Source organism: Mesoplodon mirus (assembly GCF_964341445.2).
Source record: "Mesoplodon mirus genome assembly, chromosome: 15".
Classification (NCBI taxonomy): domain Eukaryota; kingdom Metazoa; phylum Chordata; class Mammalia; order Artiodactyla; family Ziphiidae; genus Mesoplodon; species Mesoplodon mirus.
Window position 1 is genome coordinate 21263414 of NC_138991.1, and position 22968 is coordinate 21286381.

The window sequence follows — 22968 nt, forward strand, 5'->3', positions numbered from 1 at the left end:
CTCTTTACACGTTCGCCCCTCTGTACATGAGCCTCTGGTGTCTCTTTGTGTGTCCAAGTTTCCTCTTCTTATAAGCATACCAGTCAGTTTGATTAGGGCCCAGCCTAATTTTAAGTTCATCGACACATTAAAAGGCCCCATCTCCAAATATAGTCACATTCTTAGGTACAGGGGGTGGGGTGGCGTTTCGGGCTTTAGTATATGAATTTTGCGGGACACAGTTCAGCCCATGACACACACTCTCCCTTTTCCCCCCTCAAGTTCCACATCTCTCCCAGAAGTCATATGATTAACCCCATGACATTTGCGGGGCCCAGGACAAGAGTCAAACCAAGGCCCACATACCATATATCTACATACTTTTTGTAAATCCAACTAACAAACTGTTAAATAGAAACGTTCTATCCTCCTACCTGGACAAATATACCTTCATATTGACCTGAGAAACCATGTTTGGATTTAGAATTCCTGGACTCTACAGAGTCTCTTCCTAGAATGTGGTGTAGGGCCTCCCTTCTCTTCCCTTGCCCGGCTCCGTCTACACCACCAGGGCCTCATGCATACACAGATGGAGGCTCCAACCTGCACATCCAGGTTTCTCCACACACCCCTCAAACAGGACCTAGCAGTGGTCACAGCAGTGGTACACTCCATCCTCAGGAAGACATACCTGAGGCAAGGTCCCTACAGACTCTGGAAGGAATGCTGGGGTCCCAGGAATAGGAAGGCTGGTCTAGAAGGAAGGTTCAGACTCTAGATGGGCATGTCCTCTGTGGATGTGGTGCATCTGGAAGGAGGATGAGCAGCCCCTCTAAAGAGCATGCCCAAGGGAGGGGTCCCTCTTGCTCAGGTCTAAGGGGAATACTGCTACAACTAGATATTAGTGGGTATCTTTTTAGACCATTTTACATCCATTTAATATATAAAAAGGAGATTCTAATTCCAAAATAAAAACTTATTTTAAAAAATGGATTCTCTCTTTTTCTGAGACTTGCTAAACCCCCATTCTATCTTGTAGATCTTTCCATGTCAGCATATATAGATCTACTTTATTCTCTTTAATTGTTGAATGATATTATACAGTATAAAGGTAAGGGGGAAATTATGAAGGCCCATTTAACACAATGCAATGTTAATCCTCTTGAAAATTTGGATGATTTAAAACCAAAATAAATTAAAAAAAATAAAAATTCCCAAGACTGGCTTAAGAAGAAATAGAAAACCTGAACAGACTAATAACTATGGAAGTAGCTGAGGAAGTTGTCCAAGACAACCTCAAGGTTTCTTTCAAATCTATAAGTGACAGGTAATTCCAAAGCTCACCAAACTCTTCCAGAGCAAAAAGAAAGAAGGAAACTGCCCAGTGATTTTTTTTGGAAGAGTATTAATATTGATATGGATTGTATTGTGTCCTTCCCCCAAATTCATATGTTGAAGCCCTAACTCCCAATGTGATGGTATTGGGAAGTGGGGCCTTCCAACTGGGAGGTGGTTAGGTTTGGATGAGGTCATGAGGATGGAGCCCTCATGATGGGATTAGTGTCCTTATAAAAAGTGTCCTGAGAGACATCTCCCTTTCTCTTTGCTATGTTAAGACAGCCAGAAGATGACCATCTGTAAGCCAGGAATTAGACCCTAACCAGAAAGCAAATTGGTGGGACTTTGATCTTAGACTTCTCAGCCTCCAGAACTGTGAGACATAAGTTTCTGTTGTTAAAGCCACCCCAGTGTTTTGTTATAGCAGCCTGAGTTGACTAAGATAAATATCAAAACCTGACAAAGCAACAAAGAGAAATTCACAGACTAATTTAATCTATGAATATTGAAGCAGAACTTCATGAAAGATTAAGAGGTAGAATCCAGTAATATAGTTAAAGAATAAAAAACTATAGTCAAGGGACTTCCCTGGTGGCACAGTGGTTAAGAATCCTCCTGCCAATGCAGGGGACGTAGGTTTGAGCCCTGGTCGGGAAGATCCCACATGCCGTGGATCAACTAAGCCCGTGAGCCACAACTACTGAGCCTGCATGCTCCAACTACTGAAGCCCACGCACCTAGAGCCCATGCTCTACAACAAGAGAAGCAACCGCAATGAGAAACCCGTGCACTGCAAGGATGAGTAGTCTCTGCTCGCCACAACTAAAGAAAGCCCGCACGCAGCAATGAAGACCCAACACAGCCAAAAAAAAAAAAAAGCATACTTGGAACAGCTGTGCTTATTTTGCAAACTCAGTGAGAAGCTGACTTTTGCATAACTAATTAAAAACCCATTGGTGGGGGCTTCCCTGGTGGCGCAGTGGTTGAGAGTCCGCCTGCCGATGCAGGGGACGCGGGTTCATGCCCCAGTCCGGGAGGATCCCACATGCCGTGGAGCGGGTGGGCCCGTGAGCCATGGCCGCTGAGCCTGCGCATCCGGAGCCTGTGCTCCGCAACAGGAGAGGCCACAACAGTGAGAGGCCCACGTACCACAAAAAAAAAAAAAAACAACATTGATGGGACTTCCCTGGTGGTCCAGTGGCTAAGACTCTGCACTCCCAATGCAGGGGGCCTGGGTTCGATCCCTGGTCAGGGAACTAGATCCCACATGCCTTGAATAAGAGTTTACATGCCGCAACTAAAGATCCTGCATGCCACAATGAAGATCGAAGATCCCGTGTGCCGCAACTAAGACCCAGCGCGGTCAAATAAATAAATGTTTAAAAAATAAAAATCCACTGATATTTTTAGCTCAGCAAAAAGCCTCCCACTCTTGTGAAGTTGACATTAGGTGCTCATTTTATGGATGGGGGAAGGAAGCATGGAGAAGATAAGTGTGTTACTTTCCTAGGGCTGCTGCAAAAATACCACAAACTGGGTGGCTTAAAACAACAGAAATTTATTGTCTCACAGTTCTGGAGGCCAGAATTCTGAAATCAAGATATCCATGGGACAATGCTTCCTCAGAGATTCTGGGTAGAATCCTTCTTTACCTCTTCTTAGCTTCTGGTAGCCTCAAGCATTTTTTGACTTGAAACTGCATGTCTGATCTCTGCCTCTGTCATCATCTTGTTTCTCTGTGGGTGTCTGTCTCTATGTCCAAGGACACCAGTCATATTGGATTAGGGACCACCTGAATGACCTCGTTTTAACTTGATTATCTCTATCAAGATCCTATTTCCAAATAAAGTCACATTTTGAAGTACTGGAGGTTAGGACTTCATCATATCTGTTTTGGAGGACACAATTCAACACATAACGGTAAGTAATTTTGAATCATGGAGTATTAGATCTAAAAGGGACTTTTTCTGTGAAGCCATCCCACTCTATACTTCCTCTCTGCATGACCTTAACCATGCCCAGGCTCTCCTAAAATGGAAAGTCACCAAGGAAATTCACCAAAATATTAACTATGCTAATCCCTGCAACCCTTGATGACCCTTTAAAATGTAGGCCTTTCAGATCCTCTCTTGTTTCCTGCTGACCTGGGTTTCCACCCTCCTGACTTAACATTTCATGGCTCATCTACCTCCCGAATATCCTCTGGAGCCCCAGCAGAGGGCTTAGACCCATCAGAAAGAGCAAGAACCGGGTGAGATGTCCTTCGGGGAGCTCTGTGATCTGAACAGGAATGATATGAAAGTCAAACGCAGGGGCACTGAGCATGTGCAGCACAGCATAGACAAAGATATGAAGACAATTAACAGCAGACTCTAAATTGGAGGAGCTATGTGAAAAGGGCCTGGGGCAGCCCATAGCTGGGGAAAAGATTGGAAAATTAGGTTAAGTGACAAGAGACTTCAAATCAAATCACCAGATACATATTAAGTGCCCAACTCAGTACTGCAATGAGGCATGGGTGATACAAAGACATATAATATCTGTTTCCTGCCCTCAAGGAAAGTATAATCTACTTACAGAGGTTAGACATAAAACTCGAGAAGTAAGATAACAAAATATTTAAATAGCAATTTACAGTTCCACACAATCATTTGCTAAGTGAACTGTAGAGCTGATGACAAGCTTTTAGAATTCTGAACCAGGGGAGATTATCTGGTTATTTATGGTCTAGATAGGCTGCATATTTTCTTGCTGGGGGGAAACGAAGGGTTAACTGAGCAGGGCAAATCAATGAAACTAAGAGCTGCTTTTTTACAGAGATCAATGAAATTGATAAACTTTTAGCTAGACTTAAAAAAAAAGATCCAAATAAAATCAGAAATGAAAGAGGAGACATTACAACTGATGACAGAAATAAAAAGGATGATAAGAGACTACTATAAACAATTATATGCCAACAAATTGGGTAAGCCAGAAGAAATGGAAACATTCCTAGAAACATACAACCAAGCAAGGTTGAATCATGAAGAAGTAGAAAATCTGAGCAGACCTGTAACTAGTAAGAGATTGAATCAGTAATCAGAAATCTCCCCCCCAAAAAAGCCCAGGACCAGATGGATTCACTGAGAATTCTACCAAACATTTAAAGAAGAATTAATGCCAGTACCTCTCAAACTCTTCCAAAATACGAAAGAGGAGGGAATACTTCCAAACTCATTTTATAAGGCCAGTGTTACCCCAATGTCAAAACCAAAGTCAGTACAAGAAAAGAAAACTACAGGACAATATCTCTGATGACTATAGATGTAAAAATCCTCAACAAAATACTAGCAAATCAAATTCAACGGCACATTAAAATTATCATACAACATGACCAAGTGGGATTTACCTGTGTGGGGCAAGGACGGTTCAACATATGCAAATTACACACCACATTAACAGAATGAAAGATAAAAATCACATGATCATCTCAATAGATGCCGAAAAAGCATCTGACAAAATTCAACACCCTTTCATGATAAAAACACTCAACAAACTAGGAGAAGAAATGACCTCAACCTAACAAAGCCCATATGTGACAAGCCCACCACAAACATCAAACTCATTAGTGAAACATTGAAAGCTTTTCCTCTAAGATTAGGAATAAGGCAAGGATGCCCACTATTATCACTTCTATTCAACATAGTACTGGAAGTCCGTGATACAGAATGATTCAGGGATCCGGGCTGCTGGAGGCTCTGTCATCGTCAGTACATTTATCTCAAGTTACCTTGGATGTCAAATCCGGATGGGGGAGGGGAGAGAAAGAGAGAGAATGAGACTCAAATAGGGGTGTTTATGGGCTACACCCAGAGTGGCACACATCACTTCTGCCCACATTCCACTTACCAAAGCTCAGCTACATGGTCACATCTAACTGCAAGGGAGGCTGGGAAACAGCTGTGAGCCCAGGAAGAAAGAGAAATGGTTTTGTGACTAGCTGTCTAGTCAGACTCTCATACCTGCTCTTTTCCAGGTGAGGGAACTTAGGCTCAGAGAGGTGCTAGGTCACAGTGAGTAGAGAAATTGAGAGACCCCAGCTATATATAGTTGATGGAGCAAAAAACAAATGTACGAACATAGTATCTGAAATTATAAACTGACCAACAGAGAAGCCAAAAATATGAAGTTACTATAACTATTTTGAGAGAGGGACTGTAAGTGGGGCAGGTTAATGAAGTCAGTAATTTTGTTTCATATTGGTAAATAAAAAGAGAGAGAGAGAAAGAGAGAGAGAAATAGGAACATTACTTAATATTTGAAGGTATCCAGAACTAAAAACAGAAATGTTTAAGGAATTAAAAGTTGTTCCCTCTGAGACCTTTGCTGCTTATTACGGACCCTTTTGTACATTGTTGTTTTTGTTCTTTTTTTTAGTTTAATTTTTATTTTATATTGGAGTATAGTTGATTTACAATGTGTTAATTTCAAGTGTACAGCAAAGTGCTTCAGTTATACATATACATATATCCATTCTTTTTCAAATTCTTTTCTCATATAGGTTATTAGAGAATATTTTTTTTTAATATTTATTTATCTATTTGGCTGTGCCAGGTCTCAGTTGATGCATGCGGGATCTTCATTGCCACATGCGGGATCTTTAGTTGTGGCATGCGGACTTCTTAGTTGCTGCATGTGAACTTCTTAGTTGCAGCATGTGGGATCTAGTTCCCTGACCAGGGATCAAACCGGGGCCCCCTGAGTTGGGAGCAGAGAGCCCTAGCCGCTGGATCACCAGGGAAGTCCCTATTACAGAATACTGAGTAGAGTTCCCTGTGCTATACAGTAGGTCCTTGTTGATTATCCATTTTGTACATTGATTTTTTTAAAGCATGTGCCGAAAATTGCTTTGATTGACATCTTAAAATTTTTATTTTTATTTTTATTTATTTATTTTTTTGTGGTACGCGGGCCTCTCACTGTCATGGCCTCTCCTGTTGTGGAGCACAGGCTCCGGACACGCAGGCTCAGTGGCCATGGCTTACGGGCCTAGCTGCTCTGCGGCATGTGGGATCTTTCCGGACCAGGGCACGAACCCGTGTCCCCTACATCGACAGGTGGACTCTCAACCACTGCGCCACCAGGGAAGCCCGCCCCCCATCATATTATCTCTCCTCTACTGGTTATTTCCCTGGGATCCTCTTCCCAGTAAACTACTTGTACCGGCCTCCTTGTTTCAGAGTCTGCTTCTGGGGAGCCCAAAGGAAGGTAGGTGATAATTGCATCAGCTGTTTACCAGGACCTGGTTATGCCCTATCCTCCCCTCACCCCCAGAAGCTGGATGTGAACCCACTGAGTCCCTAGTCACCCTGCAAGGAGGTATTCCCAGCAAATTTGACAAGGGAGGACACTGAGGCTTTAGAGAGGCCTTTCCCAGAGGCCCAAAGCAAGTCAGTTGGAGTCAAGACTGGCTCTTTCCACAGTGAGGCAATGTTCTGAAAAACAGACATAGGAACTGGGTCTGTGCTGCCTCTACTTCCCCTGTGCTGACCAACTCAGTGCCTGCAAACAGGAGGATGCTCAGTAAGCACGTCCAGCCAATAAATATTGAATTCCCACTAGGGTTAAATAAATCCTTTTACATGGATTACCTAATATCATCATTATAAGAGTCCTAGGACATGGCTACTATTATTATCATCCTTATTTTATAGCATAAAGTGGGGGAAAGGGAGAAAGGGACCGGTCCAAGGCCACGTGGCCAGTGCTGGATGAAGCTGAGCCCTTCACAGTCCATCACAGGATGGATGATGGCGGCAGACAGGTGAACAAAAGGGACGAGGCGAAGCCATGGCTCACCCCGCCTCCAGCTGGGTGACAGTGCATCATCCCATCTTGTAATGCATCTCTGTCACACACAGGGTAAATGGGTCTATTCCCTGTGAATTATCTGCTAGCCAGCAGCTCCATCCATCCGCTCATTAACACAATTAAGAAAGCATCCAACGAGCCTTCTGATTCCCAGTCCCTGGGGGCCCAACCACATAACTTGGAAATGACTGTTTGATAAAGTCTGATCAAAGGCTGGTTGTTCAGTAATTAGAAATCACGGCCTCTTTCTCCAGGCTTGGGGCTCATAAACAACAGTTGGATGAGTCTTTTATTCGGATCGGACCCAAAACCTAGACAGATCCATTTCCTCCTAATTTACACCTGTTTCAATGGGGAGGGCAGCAGGAGGCTGAATTTTTGCTCCCGGAGACCCACTGGCTCCTGTGTCTGCAGCAGACAGAGAGGGAGGGAGAGAGGGAGCATGTACTGAAATGAGCCCATGAACTGCCCCCAAACTGAGATGGACAGTTGTCTTAGAGAGCCAGCATCAGCTCCAGGTCCAAGGCTGAGGAGGGAGTGGACTCCCATGTTCTCGTATTGAGGTTCCCACAGCAGCAGCGCTGAGAAATGGGAATGTGGTCAGGGTTCATCCTTGAAGACCACAGATGGAGCTGACCATCCAAAGACCCCTTAAGTAAGAGAGGGTTGGCAGTAGGGAGGATCAGCTAGAGTACCAGATGTTTCCTTCATTGAGCCATTCAATAAATATTTATTGAGGACCTACTAAGTGCAAGCACTCTGCTAGGCACAGGGATCCGATGGTGAATAAAAAAGACAGTGCCTGCCCTTAAAGATAGTACAGGCTAGTGGGGGAGGACGGTCCGTGCTGGTGGGAAAGTAAAATCCAGAGTTAGAGGGGTTGTGGGTGTACGTGCTGAAAAGGAGGAGTGTGGGGACAGAGGCCAGGCCCCCAGAGCTGATAACAGAAATGGTCTTCATCCTCCCAGAATCTCCAGGAATATGCTGCACATCTGGAAATGCAACTTGGCAATCCAGCTATGGCCCCCAAGCCCTGTCTTTCACCCGGTCCTCAAACTCTCAGGTACCGGACGTTGGTGCCCAAAAACAGGAAGTCCTAGGAGAGACAAGACAGGACAGGATGGTAAAAGCATCCTCTACTCCAAAAAGATGCACCTCTGATTTAAAAGGAGGCCCACGTCTGGGGAAGCACAAGCTCTGCCAGAAACCAGGTCAGTGCATAAATCGAGCGTGTGCCTCTGTTCCCAAGGTCTCCATAAAGCACAGCTTTTGCCAGCTACCTTCTCTAAGGTGGCAATTTATCTGTCATTTCCCAAGCTGCTGCTTCCTGGCAGACCTCATAAATGTCCCCTGTGTCACCTAAATTCTCTCTCCTTGGTGAATAAGACAAAACTGTGAGCTGCTGGGGTTTATTCTCCTACTTCCTCGTAAGTTTCCATCACCAAAGGGGTGGGAATTCTGAACTCAGAGCAAAATCCAATTCTTTCCTACAGCAACCCATCCCCCTGCCTTTGGGGGTCAAACACATGGGCAGAGTTGACCTCAAAATGTTAATGGAGGGCTTCCCTGGTGGAGCAGTGGTTGCGAGTCCGCCTGCCGATGCAGGGGACACAGGTTCGTGCCCCCGTCTGGGAAGATCCCACATGCCGCGGAGCGGCTGGGCCCGTGAGCCATGGCTGCTGAGCCTGCGCGTCCGGAGCCTGTGCTCCGCAACGGGAGAGGCCACAACAGTGTCTCACTGCCCGCGTACCGCAAAAAAAAAAAAATGTGAATGGATATGATAGTATATACAGTTGACCATTGAACAACTGCGGGGTTAGGGGCACCGATGGGTGGGAAAATCCACGTATAATTTATAGTCAGCCCTCCATATCCGCGGTTCCTCACGGCCGCAGTTGCTCATACACAGATTCAACCAACTGCAGAGATGGTGTAGTACCATAGTATTGTATTTATTATTGAAAAAAATCTGCGTATACCCGGACATGGGGCCATTCAAACCTGTGTTGTTCAAGGGTCAATCTAACAAATCTTCTAATGACTTTCATTGTGCCAAACTGAGCTAGAAGCTCTAATCTTCATAACTGCCCAGTGAGGTTTGGGCTACACCCCACTTTACAGAGGAGAAAACTGAGGCCAGCTGCATGAACTGTCACTCAGTCCTTGCTTTGAACAATGATCTGTCTCACTCCTTATAAACTCTCAACCATAGTTGGATGTTGAGTATCTCTGGGCACAAAAGGGCTCTGGATATTTGTTTTTCAAATGTCTCAGTTGATCTCTGTTTCAATGTTCCTGGTCACTCTGCTGCCTGCCCCTCTCTTTAGTAGCTGTTGTTTGCTGGATGTTGACTATGTACCAGGCACAAAGCAGCATCTCCTTTAATGCTCACAAGCCTGCCAACCCAGTCATCCCACCTCACGGATGCTCTTCTAGAAAGATAACCTGAACCGTGGGGCACAGATGGCGCATAAAATGCTTGCTCAGAAGAGTGGAGAGTCTGGTGAAGAATCAGACATATTCCTTGGTATTCAAATCGTTAAGTAAATTATGGTCCCTTGCATGCTTGGGATAGAATTTAACATTGGTGGGGGGAAGGGAGACTAGACTGCAACCAAAAGAAAAGAAAGGAAACAGGTCTGAGCGCTAGCAAGGCAACTATCCATAACAAGAAAACAATTTCAAAAAATGCTTGGAGGAGACAAAAGGCTGGAAGGACGTACACCATAAGTCAAGCTATGAGTGTGGTGGGGCCATGGGTCTATGAGGGACGGCACACCAAACATGTATCTATTAGTACATCAAAGCTCTTCCACTTAAGAACTTAGAAGAAATTTTATTTTAATTAATTAATTAATTGATTTTGGCCTCACCACACGGCTTGTGGGATCTCAGTTCCCAGACCAGGGATTGAACCTGGGTCCTCAGCAGTGAAAGTGCCGAGTCCTAACCACTGGGCCACCAGGGAATTCCCAAGAAATTAGAAGAAATTTTAAAAACTTACGAATGGCTCTCAGAACCTGAGCTGTTGGCATGGCTAAGATTGCTGTATTTTTAAAACGAGCTGGTCTTGAGGTTCTCCCAGGTCACCCACGGCCCGGGGGCGGGGCGGCGGGGGGTGGAAAGTTGTGACACAGGTTGTGTCAAATCCCTCCTGCCCCCATAGAGGTGCCACTTCTAAAGGACATGTGGACGGCTTCATGGCATCCAGCTGACCCTGAACCATCCCACCCCCGTGGAGGCTTTCCCAGCTGCAGGGTTGGGCTGGGTCCCACCCACTGAGTTATAGCCTGCAAACCAGGAAAGCTAACCAACCCCCCTCCCCAATTCCTCAGAACCCTGCTGAACCCACTGACCTTGTGGATCTGGAGAACAGGGTCATAGAGCTGAATACGCTTTAGCAGAGGGAGGGGGAAGCCTTCTGCCAACTTATCTGGAGGTTGAGGCAGAACATCCAGAGAGATTTGTTAATAAATAATTACAGAGAAAATTTTACACCAAAAAGTTCCTCTCTGCAAACGCTATACATGGTATATTCCCATTTAATTATCACCAAAGATTGGGATTATTATTCCCATGTTACAGATAAGGAAATTGAGGCACAGAGTGGCCAAGTAACCTGTCCTAGGTTACATAGCTAGAAAGTGGGAGAACTGGGATTTGATGCCAGGCAGACTGACAGAGGAGCCTGAGCCCTCAGCCATGGTGCTCTGTGGAGACATTGGCAGGGATGGGGCAGCGTCTACTCATGATAAGAATCCAGTGGGCATTTGCTCCCTGCCCCCCACTTGCATCCTGCTTTCTACTGCAGCCAAATGAAGCAGGGTCTCATGGAAACAGGGTTTAGGTCTTTAAGCTTTATTTTTTGACCAGGGAGATAGCAACTAACTGGGGAATGTGATTTTAGAGGTGGGCTGCCTTGTACCCTGTATATTAATTTGGTTCTCAGTCTCACCTGTCACTTCAGGGTGTGTGTGGGCACTTCTGTGAGCCCCTCTTTCTCTCTTAGGAGGAGGTTTACTGTGTTCCAAAAACTGCCCCTATCCTCAGCCCTCCTTAGAGGCCCGGAATGAGGTGAGGCCGACTTCAACACTCCTGTCTCACAGACAGGCCACTGAAGCTCAGAGAAGAGAAGTGACTCACCCAAGGTCACACAGCCTGCAGGAGAGCCCTGGTCCCAGCTTTCTTTCCCTGAAAGAGCAGTGTCCACTCTTGACTTGGAAAAATCCATAGTGATACTTACCATTGACCTTGGGGTAGAGGGTGTTGAGAAGGTAGTAATTGAGCAGCGCCTCCAACAGCTCCACCTGGTGGAGCATAGGAGAGGTACACCATAACCACATGTACCATCTTGCCCACCAACAAACCTCCACAGAGGCCACCCCATGGGTGGGGTGGTTTTGTATGGGTTGACATGGCAAAAGGCTTGAAAAAAAGCAAATTTCAGGTAGATACCTACATCATGCTACTACTTTATAAGGTAAAACTATTTTGAGATGCACATTTATATGTGTACAAAGGGATAGAAAAATTTGGAAGACTACACACCCAACTATCTATCCTCCAGGAAGAACATCAAGGTTTGGCTTAGCCTTATCTTTAGTAGCTAATTTTTCTTTTTACAGTGGAAATGTTTTCCCAAGTTACTTATATAATAAAAAAGATTTTTAAGTCAAAACAAAAATTATGAAACCCAACTTTTAACACTCACTATGTGCCAGGTATAGGGCTCAGAGCATTACGTCTACACCTGATTCCATTTTCACTATAACACTTCGAAGCTAATATTAACGTCCCCATTTCACAGATAAGAAAACGGAGGCCCACAGAATGAAAGTGACTTGCTAGAAATCAGGCAGCAGGGTCTGAATTTGAATCCAGATTTATCTGATTCTACAGGTCTTATTTTATTTATTTATTTTTTTGCAGTACATGGGCCTCTCACTGTTGTGGCCTCGCCCGTTGCGGAGCACAGGCTCCGGACACGCAGGCTCAGCGGCCATGGCTCACGGGCCCAGCCACTCCGCGGCATGTGGGAATCTTCCCGGACTGGGGCACGAACCCGTGTCCCCTGCATCGGCAGGCGGACTCTCAACCACTACACCACCAGGGAAGCCCTACAGATCTTATTTTTTATGGTCGATGTTCTGAAAACATGATAGGATGTCTTTTTGTGACTCTTTACATATGAATAATTTACTTCATAGAACATTTTTACATGCCATGCACAGATACAATATTAGTGTGTCATTATTCACTTTAGCCTTTGTTCTCTGAAAGGAGTCATCCTTCAGGGTCCCTGTGGGCAATGTTTCTCCCCACACTTGATGTATTTTTTCCACTTCTACTTGAGGGAAGGTCTGGGAAGTGGGGGACAGGTAAAGTGTGGTCAGAGGGAGCCAGCATCCATAGGATGGTAAAAAGGGAGCCAACTGCTGTAGATTAAAGTCGTTCCATCTCCTCCTTGGCTTGTGAGCAGCTGCCATCACCCCACCTTCCCTCTTTTCAGAAATCTCTCCTCGATTGTTTCAGCCCACATAAAACTTCCCATTCTTTTTCCTCCTTTAATATGGCGCCATCTATTTCACCACTTTTTCCTCTTTGTGGAAATCATCCTTTGGTTTTGCCTGCCCAGCACTCAATTCCTTTTGTTTTAATAATAGTCCCTATTTTCTCCTGGGGAACCCTCCTTTCCAATCTCAGTCCGTGTGGTTTGGGACTGCAAATCCTGGCTCGGGGAGTGTAGATTAAACCCATGCTCAGCCAATTGACCTTGTCCAATTTCCAACCACGTGATTGGCTAAAGAATGGGCACATGACTAAGATTAATCCAACGAGGGCTTTTTTTTGGGGGGGGGAATTAAAAAAAAAATAAAGAAACTACAGGAAATTTGTGAGTTTTTCACCAGTGGGAAGAACCTGCCTGAGAATGAAGCCAACACAGATGAAAGCAGAATGGAGAGATAGAGATTCTTTTTTTTTTTTGGAATATATTCTTTTTCTCTTTTTCAAAAATTGAATGAAAGATTCTTTAAATTCTGTAGCACTCTACAATTTTCAGAAGTTTCACACACGTGATTTTATACAATCAGTTAATAACCGTTTTCCCCCTATCCCTATATCGCCCCTCTCCCCTTCCCTTGGAGTGAGATTCTTGTACTAATTTGAACACCTGGATCCAGCTATGCCTGAAACCTCTAGCCTTAGCTTTTTTGTTTTTGTTTTTTGGTTATGATCCTATACATTCCTTCTGTTTGCTTAAGACACTTTTAGTTGGCTTTCTATTCTTTGCAGTTAAAAGAATTTTGTCCAATAGATGATTTAATTATACTGTCTTATATTGGGAGGTAACTGTTCCTCTGCCCTATGGTTCCTGTCCTCAAGAACTTCTATGCTTTTCTAGGGCAGAGAGTAACTCTTCTCCTTTTCTATTTTCTATTATAGGTGCCAAAGCATTGCTTAGTAAATACTCTAAATTAATTATTACCCTAATCATTTCATAAATAAAAACAATAATAACTTACATTGAATACTCCAACTTTAGATTCTTTCAGTTCCACTTGTATCCTATAACAAATCAGAGAAGATTCAGAGATGTGGGCATTATGTTCAAGGGAAACCTAAGCAATGTAGGGATCCCTAGAAAGGAGGAGACACCAGCTTGAGAAGGCACAGGGCCAAGGGTGTGGTAGCAGTGAGAGTGAAATAGGTGATTGAGGAACCAAAAACAATGATACAACCTTATTGGGAAGACTTGCAGAGGGGAAGTGTGTAACATGAAAGAACTCAGTCTCTACAATTTCAGGAAGTCAATATTGCTGATGTCTAAAATTCATAGATTAAGAAAAAGCAGTATTAGTAAATTCTTTAGAAATTTGGAAGTAATGGGGGTTAGGTGAAAAGGAAGTTTATGGAGGCAGATCCAGTTGGCCAAAGGAATTGGGCCAACTGGGGTAAAATTTAAGTTTCCTTCCCAAACTGTGGGCCCCACGGTTTGACAGGGGGATCTGGTTACATCCCACCTCCAGCTACAGGGAATCAGCTGAAGTGTCAGATGGAGCCCAGTTGAGCACCCCCCATGTAAGTCAGGAGGCTGACTTACTTTTCTGGCTTCAGGAATCCAGTGATCTTGCTGGTGTTGAAGGTCAACGTGACAGACACATTAATGGCCTGGTAATTCCAGTAGAAAGAAACAGGTCTAGATGAAGGAGGTTGTCATGTACAGAATGGATAACTATGAGGACTGGCTGTCTCCTCTAAGCAAACATCTCACTGAGTTAAAGTAGGAACTTTCCCACTAGATTAGACTCCCAAGAAGCTCATCATGGGTGCTCAATAAACATTTGAACTTGGACTTGAACATTTTTACTTGAAACTGCTGACTATGATAACAATTAAACTTTGAACATACTACCAAGAGAAGGTTTAGAGGCCTATCCCTGGAGATCTCTAAAGGGACCATTTCTAGCTATCTCAGGGCCAAGATTCAGCCCTAGTAAATAATAATAGTAATAATAGCTTATGTTTTAATTTAGAATATATTAGGGACACATAGTTTTTCAAGGCAGAAGTCTGGGGTGTTCCCCTTTGCCTGGCAAAGCAATAAAGCTATCCTTTTCTGCTTTACCAAAATAATAAAAATAATAAATAATAAAATAAAATATATTGACAACAATTTTGATAACAATAACAACAATATCAAATTGCAGATATAACATGTGGGAGCAATTACTCTTCTAGAAATTTGTCTTGCTGAGTTTCAAACCTGGAACAAGAGAGCAAAGTTCTCCATCCTGTGAGCAGGACCCCCAGAAAACTCAGAATCCCTTCTCTGTTTGACAGGGTCCATTGAGAAGGGAGACACAACTCTCAATATTTAACCAAGAGGGACTTTCATACAGGGGATTGGTTATACAAATGATGGAATTGCTGAGAAGTTAAAAAAGAGTTGGACAGGCAACTCAGAGATTAGCAGAGGTGGGAAGCTGCTTCCACCCCAGGACTGGAGGAACAGAGGGAGGAATTGGGGAGGCACCATGGAGGAGACACAGTCAGTGCCTGAGTCTCTGTCCAAGATAAAGAGAGAAGAAGAAATACTCTGGCTTCTTCCTTCCTCCCACCCTCTGTTCTCCTGACAGTGTCTTCCATTGGCTGACCTAGCTGGAAGTCAGTGCAAGGAAACCTGGGAAATGTAGTCTTCAGGGGTCAGATATAGATACAGAGCAGAGCAACAGGTCAAAGATCCCCTCTGCCTTCCTCCCCACAATAGCCCAGACTCACTTAGTTGGGCAAACATACATTAAGCAAATAAACCTGCAAACAGCTACATTGGTATCTTTACAATAAGTCCTATGAGGAAAAATAATAGGGTGCCACAAGAAAAAAAAATGACAAGGGGCCTAAGGTAGATCAGGGGTAAGGGCAACCAAGAAAGGCCTATCTGAGGAAGTGATACTTAAGTTGAGATCTACCTTAAGGAATTAGCCAGGTGGGGAGTGGGGGAAAAAGCATGTAGGAAAAGGGAACAATGTTTGCCAAGCCTTTGAACCTTACCACACCAAGCCGGAAGACAGGCTCCTTGACAGAGTCGGGCAGGAGCACAAAGGCCTCAATCTCCATCTGGGCAGCTGAGGACAGATTCCCAGGGCTGAAGTTCAGGAAGGGGGCAGAGACCACTGTGCCTTGGAGCTCTAAGTTCATGTTGGGGTACAGTCTGGCTAACTGAGGGCAGAATGAAGAAATTATGTCAAGAGAAGGAAACGTGCAGGTTTGCTTGGAGAACCTTGAGGGAGTCAGGTCAAGCTGAGAACACTTCTTGGTTGGTTTAATTTCCACAAAATGCTCTGTGCCTTTTTCTCTTGAAGGTATAACTGGACATCCTTCCACGTCAGACATATGGAGTCTGTGTCATTTATCTCATGGATGCATTGTATTCCACTGTGCATGGGTACTGCAATTGATCTAACTTTATTGTACATCAAGTTGTCTCCAAGGTTTTGCCATTTTAAAGACCACTCTCCTGTGTACCCTTGGCTATTATTTTGGGGGATACATTCCTAGACATGGAATTGCTGAGTCCAAGGGCAGGGATTTTTTTTTTTTTTTTTTTTTTTTTTTTTTTTTTTTTTGCGGTACGCGGGCCTCTCACTGTTGTGGTCTCTCCCGTTGTGGGGCACAGGCTCCGGACGCGCAGGATCAGTGGCCATGGCTCACAGGCCCAGCCGCTCCGCGGCATGTGTGATCTTCCCAGACCAGGGCACGAGCCTGTGTCCCCTGCATCAGCAGGTGGACTCTCAGCCACTGCGCCACCAGGGAAGCCCCAGACAGGGATATTTTTAAAGCTTCTGCCAGTTATTGATTGCCAAACTGTCCTCCAGAAAGATTAGGCTGATTTTTTTTTCACTCCACACCCCTCCCTCGGCAATGGGTGAGAGCTATTTTTTTCTCTATACCCCCATCACACTCAGGTAACTGCACATGCAAAGACCAGACACCAATGTTTTTGAAGCACAGCACACCTAGATCCCACCATTTCAAAGAGCTGGCAATTTTCCTTTTAATTAGAATTTAATTTGGGGTCAAGACTTCCTTTTACGGGGGAAGTTGGTGGAGGAACGACAGTCCCATGAGCCTTTTGGTTATGCAAATATAAAATCTACATTCAGTTGTAAAAGGGAGATCTTTAGAAGGTTGAGGAGGTAAACCACTTGACTAAGAAGGTGACCTGAGCTGCTTCTGTGTCAGGTTGATTACGATGTGAGCAGGAAGGGAGAGGGAGAGTTTCCTCCTCTTTCTGGGCAAAAGGGATGTTGGAACCAGGATGAAGCCAAGGTCCCTCTAATGCTAGTGCCGACAACATGGTGGCAGCTTGGGCTTTTTTGGGGCTCTAGGGAGAGAAGGGGCCTGCTGTGAGGGTATGTTATGGAAGGACGTGACCCAGGTACCGCAGTATTTAAAGTTCAACCATTTTCCCACCGTTATAATTCCTCTCAGCCATCATCAAGCCTCCTGCAAGGAACTTTAAGCACTACCACCTGTCTGAGCTGTGTCTTGGGGGGACTCAGAAGATAGGGGAGAGGGGACAGGACAGGTGGATTTCTGTGGGATTAAATGAGATATTGAACATGAAGAGCTTAGTCCAGCAAAGACCAAGCTACAGGGTTATTCACTGCAACACTGATGTAGCAAAAGACTGGAAACAACGTACATGTCCTTCCATGGGGGACTGATTACCCAAACTATGGTCCATCCATAATACAATGGCAGACTGGATTCCCAAGAAAACAAGAGTGAGGAAGCTCTTTATCTACCTACATGGAATCATCTCCTGGTATACTAAGGGAAAAAGTAAGGTACAAAATGGAGTGTAAAATATACCTCCCTTTCTGTAAAAAAATGGAGGAAAGACATACATTTGTTCATATATACATAGAATAGCCCTGGAAAGATGTGTACGATCTGATAATATTGATAGACTCAGGGTGTGAACTGTATGTTTAGGGGACAGGAGTGGATGGGACTTTCCACTCTATAGCCTTCTATGTCTTTTGAATCTTGAACAATGAGAATTTATTATCCATTCAAAAAATAATTTTTTAAAGCACCAAGAACAGTGCCTGACCCCTAGTACGCCCTCTGTAATTGCTTGGTGTTATTAATTAGGATACATTTTGTGGGACATGTCGGCATTCCTTGGTATTGTCAGAGATCATCAACAAAAGACTGGGCAGGCCTCCCTGGTGGCGCAGTGGTTGAGAGTCCGCCTGCCGATGCAGGAGACACGGGTTCGTGCCTCGGTCCGGGAGGATCACACATGCCGCGGAGCGGCTAGGCCCGTGAGCCATGGCCGCTGAGCCTGCGCGTCCAGAGCCTGTGCTCCACAACGGGAGAGGCCACAGCAGTGAGAGGCCCGCGTACCGCAAAAAAAAAAAAAAAAAGACTGGGCAGCCTGTGGTCCCACGAGACACAGGGCTCAGGCCTCTGTTATCTGGGCCTTGAAGGGAAGGGAGTCCCCAAACCTGCAGCACCACGGCCTTCACTGGGGGCCCCACTGCTGGCCTTCTGACTCTTGGTCAAGCTGAGAGGAGTGTGGAGGTTTTAAAGAAGACCCCTGAAGTATTGGGGGCTCAGCCTGCACCCTGAGGGCTAAGGGAAGCCTTACCCGGGGGCAGAAGGCGCGGAAGGACTTGGTGGTCAGTCGGATGTTAGAAGTAGGCGGAACCTGCGGCAAAGGGACACAAAAGAAGTTTTAGGTGCTCCGGCCAGAGCCGAAGTTCTGAAGAGAGATGGGGAAGTGGGGGGATATTCAATAATGTAGCTTCTTGACTGCTCAGGGTTACCATGGCAATGGCGAGATGCCTGTTCTGCATTCACCATGAGCACACAAGTCCTTGGGATCCTGACTGCTCTCCTTGGGCCATAAGTGACACGCAGGACTCAGTCAGAGGATCCACAAGGGTGAGATTTGCAATCACGCAGATCTAGGTTTGACTCTTGGCTTTGTGACTATGTGATCTCAGGTGAGTGCTTTACCTCTCTGAGCCCCAACTTCCTCACCTATAAAATGGAGATAATTATAGTCCCCACTTGTTGGGTCACTGTGAGGGCTAAGTGAAATGGTGGGTACAAAGCATCTAGCCCAAGGCTTAGCACATAGTGAGTGCTCAGTAAAACACAGCTACCGTGATCCCACCCACTGAAAGAAAGGACTACCACAGGTGGGAAAGGTGACTCAAACATGGCAATAGAAGTAAAAGACCTGGGTGTGGGTGAGTCAAAGGACAAGTGTCACTCCATCCATCACCGCTGGTCCTCAATTTATTACCAGCGTAGGCTGGACCATCCAATACGGACTGCATTGTGTTTCCCCCACCATCCCTACATTGTTCACGGGGCCTCAGCTTTTACAAAGAGCTACAAGAAACATCCATCTAAACCCCAGAAATATTAAAGAAACTGAAAGAAATATTAACCACATGATCCACTCTAAAATTTAGTAACCATTATACAAAGCCACATCTGAGAGTTATTTTAGAGCTAAGTGCTCGGAAGACTTTGTCTCTCCTTTTTCCTGTGAATCACTAAATCATGTACCCTTTCCATTTTGGCTACAGGAAGCTCCTGCACAGATTCGTGATATTTTAAAAAATCAATTTTGGGGCCCAGTGTCTTTATAAAATTGTGCTTTACTTTTAACTTGGTCTTTATTTTCTATTCTATGTAACTTTATGCATTTATCAGTGTATCTATTGTCCTGCCCCATTCACTAAAATCTTTTTTTAAACCTCCACAGACTATCAGGATGAAAGAAAGTATGAATTAGAATAACAGATCGAGTCTGGAGGGAAAAGTAAAAGACAGACAAGCAAGCCACAAAGTCTTCCACAATTGTTCTAAGGGAGAAAGAACTTTGAGCTTTCTGGCAGCCAAAGTGAAAAGGGAAATCGTACTAACTTATATTTTCCTGCTCTTGATCTTTCTTCTTAGTCATAATTTACTATTTCACTGATGTAAATGCGTGGAAAGGAAAGAAGGAAGGAGACAGTGTCATTTGTGGGAGCTATTGTGCTATGATTCTCACCATGTCATCTGTGATGGAAAAGTTCAGGTATCCCACTTTGTGATAAACTAGGCTGGCGGTGTTGAAGGCATAATTAGAGATGGCAAAGTAGACCATTCGGCTGTGTTCTTCAGGAAGGCTCATGACAGGAGCAAGGAAGGCAACCGGGGAGCGGTGATCACGGCTAAAAATTTCACCCTGGAGAGAGAGAGAGAATCCATTTGAACTTTTCTAAGTCTATCCCAGGGCTGGACATCTGAGCTAGGTAGTTGCCTATAGAGTCTGATGAGGGAACATGGATTGGAGGGAACATGCCTGAAACTCCACCATTAAATAAGTTTTCTTTGGAATCTAAAAAAAAAGGGTACAAAACAGAAGTAGAGTCACGGATGTAGGAAACAAACTTATGGTTACCAGGGGATAAGGGAAGGAGGTATAAATTGGGAGATTGGGACTGACATATACACACTACTATATATAAAAAAGATAACTAATAAGAACCTGCTGTATAGCACAAGGAACTCTACTCAATGCTCTGTAATGACCTATATGGGAAAAGAATCTTAAAAGAAAGGGGGCTTCCCTGGTGGCGCAGTGGTTGAGAATCTGCCCGCTAATGCAGGGGACACGGGTTCGCGCCCTGGTCTGGGAGGATCCCACATGCCGTGGGGCGACTAGGCCCGTGAGCCACAACTACTGAGTCTGCGCATCTGGAGCCTGTGCTCCGCAACAAGAGAGGCCGCGATAGTGAGAGGCCCGCGCACCGCGATGAAGAGTGGCCCCCATTTGCCACAACTAGAGAAAGCCCTCGCACAGAAACGAAGACCCAACACAGCAAAAATTAATTAATTAATAAAACTCCTACCCCCAACATAAAAAAAGAGGATATATGTATATGTATAACTGATACACTTTGCTGTACACCTGAAACTAACACAACATTGTAAATCAACGATAATCCAATAAAAATTAAAAAATAAAAAGGATGTTTTCCTTTGGATCAAAGTGTGTATCCAGAATCCCTTAATGAAACGATCCGCAGAAACTTTGGTCTGTTAACCTATAGGACCTCCTGGCCGGCTCCTCCACACCACTGAGGGCCAGCTCTGATTGACCTCACCTGCTTGGTGGGAATGGTGAAAGAGGGGAGGAAGGGGGGAAGGGAAGTTTCAAGGCCTAAGTGATGTAAGACAGCCTGCGAGGGGCTTCCTTTGTGGCGCAGTGGTTAAGAATCCGCCTGCCAATGCAGGGGACATAGGTTCGAGCCCTGGTCCGGGAAGATCCCACACGTCACAGAGCAACTAAGCCCGTGCGCCACAGCTACTGGCACAGCCAAAAAAAAAAGCTTAAAAAAAAAAAAAGACACCGTGGAAGGATCCTGGCTCTAGGAACACCCCGCAGCAATCCATATCGCCCCGCCCTTGACACAGTGGGAACCACGGGGAGATGAGGACAAATCTGAAGCCAGGAGAACAAGAGGCCCCAGGAAGGGCTGACCCTGAGGTGATGCCACACCTGGCCTGGACCCGCCCAAGCTCCCGCCCCTGACCCTTTTACCTTAAGCATCACGTCCAGTATTTCCACTGTTGCCTGAGGGGCCTCCATTAAGCTGTAATCAAGCCCAGCGAAAATGTCCAACTCCATGGTGACTGAAGGAAGGGCAGAATTAGGAGGCAGGAGGGGGAGAAGGGGTGAGGGCTCTGGCTGACCCACACTCTCTGTGACTTTCTTCAGAGCCCCCTGCCCCTCCACCTTAAGACCCTCCACCCAGCCCAGTGCTGGGGGCAAAGAACGCCTTTGCCAAGAAAGAGATGACATGGGTTCTTCGGTTCCACTGGTGATTAAGCCACAAGGGGGCTGGTATGCTTAGCCCAGAGCCTGAGCAGTTTCCAGAGTCTCACATACCCAGACACACAGTCACACACACACACAGACACATAGACACACACACACATACCCTGAGGGCAGGAGGAACTCAGGTCTGGCAGCCCTTCCACACCTAGGAAGCTACACAATAGGAAAAACTCTCCAGCCGAAGCTATTGCTCCCCAAGTTTACAACCGAGACCTTGATCTTCCGGGAAACCAGTCTCCTACCAGTACGAACCAAATAACCAGGAAGGCTGGGCCATGTCCAAAGGGCCCAGAGACTCCCCTCCAAGGCCCTGGAGGGACTGGAGTTTTCTGTCCCAAGCACTTGGGTGTCTGTGCCTGCCTGGGTCTCTGCTGAAGGGGAATGTCAACAGGTGAGTGTGGAGGACCTGGGGGCCAAGGCATGAGAGAACACCTCAACAACTTGCCAGGGCCTGTCTCTACCAACTTTATGTGTGTAGCCGAGATCCGGGGCCTCCACTTGCTACATTTGAAGGGGAAGAGGTGGTGTGAGGCGCTCCCTGCCCCACTGTTGGCAATAGCAAAGGATGGCAACAAACCTACCTATCCAGCAGCTGGGGACTTATTAAATAAATGGAGACATCCGTTAAGATAGAACACTGTGCAGCTATTAAAATGAATTCCCCTGTGGTCCAGTAGTTAGGACTCCATGCTTACACTGCAGGGGGCACAGGTTCAATCCTTGGTCAGGGAACTAAGATCCTGCAAGCCACGTGGTGTGGCCAAAAAAAAAAAAAAAAAAAAAAAAGAGGTCTATTAAAACCACTTTGGAAAACTGTTTGGCAGGATCTGGTAAGGCTGAACCTGTGCACACCACAAGAGCCTGTAATTTCTCTCCTGGGTATATACCCAAAGACGTACATCCACAGGAGCTAGAATGTTCACAGCACCTACCCACGATGGTCTAAAACTGAAACTACCCAAATGGGCTTCAATAGTACAATAGATAAATCAATGGAGAGACATGGACACGGTGGATTACACAGCAGGAGAATGAACTCACGATATGCAACAATATGGATTGACCTCATATTTTAAAGGTGAATAGGGCTCCCCTGGTGGCACAGTGGTTAAGAATCTGCCTGCCAGTGCAGAGGACATGGGTTCGATCCCTGGTCTGAGAAGATCCCACATGTCGCGGAGTAACTAAGCCCGTGCGGCACAACTGCTGAGGCTGCGTGCCACAACTACTGAAACCAACAGGCCTAGAGCCTGTGCTCTGCAACAAGAGGAGCCACCGCAATGAGAAGCCCGTGCACCGCAACGAAGAGTAGCCCCTGCTCACTGCAACTAGAGAAAGCCCATGCGCAGCAACAAAGATCCAACGCAGCCAAAAATAAATAAATAAAA

General features: G+C 45.4%; 1 protein-coding gene and 1 long non-coding RNA gene across 9 annotated transcripts in view; one reads left to right on the forward strand and one right to left on the reverse strand.

Annotated features, from left to right (window-relative positions):
- LOC309817347 overlaps positions 1 to 22968 on the forward strand; it is a 51948-nt gene that overhangs the window by 24315 nt on the left and 4665 nt on the right. For 2 of the 3 annotated variants that reach the window (XR_014296118.1, XR_014296120.1), the window contains one exon: positions 19460 to 19741. The exons of the other annotated variant lie outside the window; for it this stretch is intronic. This is a non-coding gene — a long non-coding RNA (uncharacterized lncRNA). Of the gene's footprint in view, positions 1 to 19459; positions 19742 to 22968 lie in introns of those variants that run through there. 3 annotated transcript variants of the gene reach the window in all.
- Positions 1 to 22968, reverse strand: part of LBP (lipopolysaccharide binding protein) — a 45887-nt gene that overhangs the window by 9094 nt on the left and 13825 nt on the right. The window contains exons 7-15 of one of the 6 annotated variants that reach the window (XM_082645569.1): positions 21284 to 21375; positions 19748 to 19924; positions 18329 to 18388; positions 15721 to 15888; positions 14270 to 14337; positions 13692 to 13734; positions 11411 to 11474; positions 10524 to 10600; positions 7882 to 8263 (exon numbers count right to left, since the gene is read on the reverse strand). In XM_082645569.1, the coding sequence (XP_082501695.1) occupies positions 8219 to 8263; positions 10524 to 10600; positions 11411 to 11474; positions 13692 to 13734; positions 14270 to 14337; positions 15721 to 15888; positions 18329 to 18388; positions 19748 to 19924; positions 21284 to 21375 (794 nt within the window). In that variant the 3' untranslated portion in view covers positions 7882 to 8218. Of the gene's footprint in view, positions 1 to 7881; positions 10601 to 11350; positions 11475 to 13691; positions 13735 to 14269; positions 14338 to 15720; positions 15889 to 18328; positions 18389 to 19747; positions 19925 to 21283; positions 21376 to 22968 lie in introns of those variants that run through there. The other 5 variants (XM_082645568.1, XM_082645571.1, XM_082645570.1 and 2 more) reach the window with 5 other exon arrangements.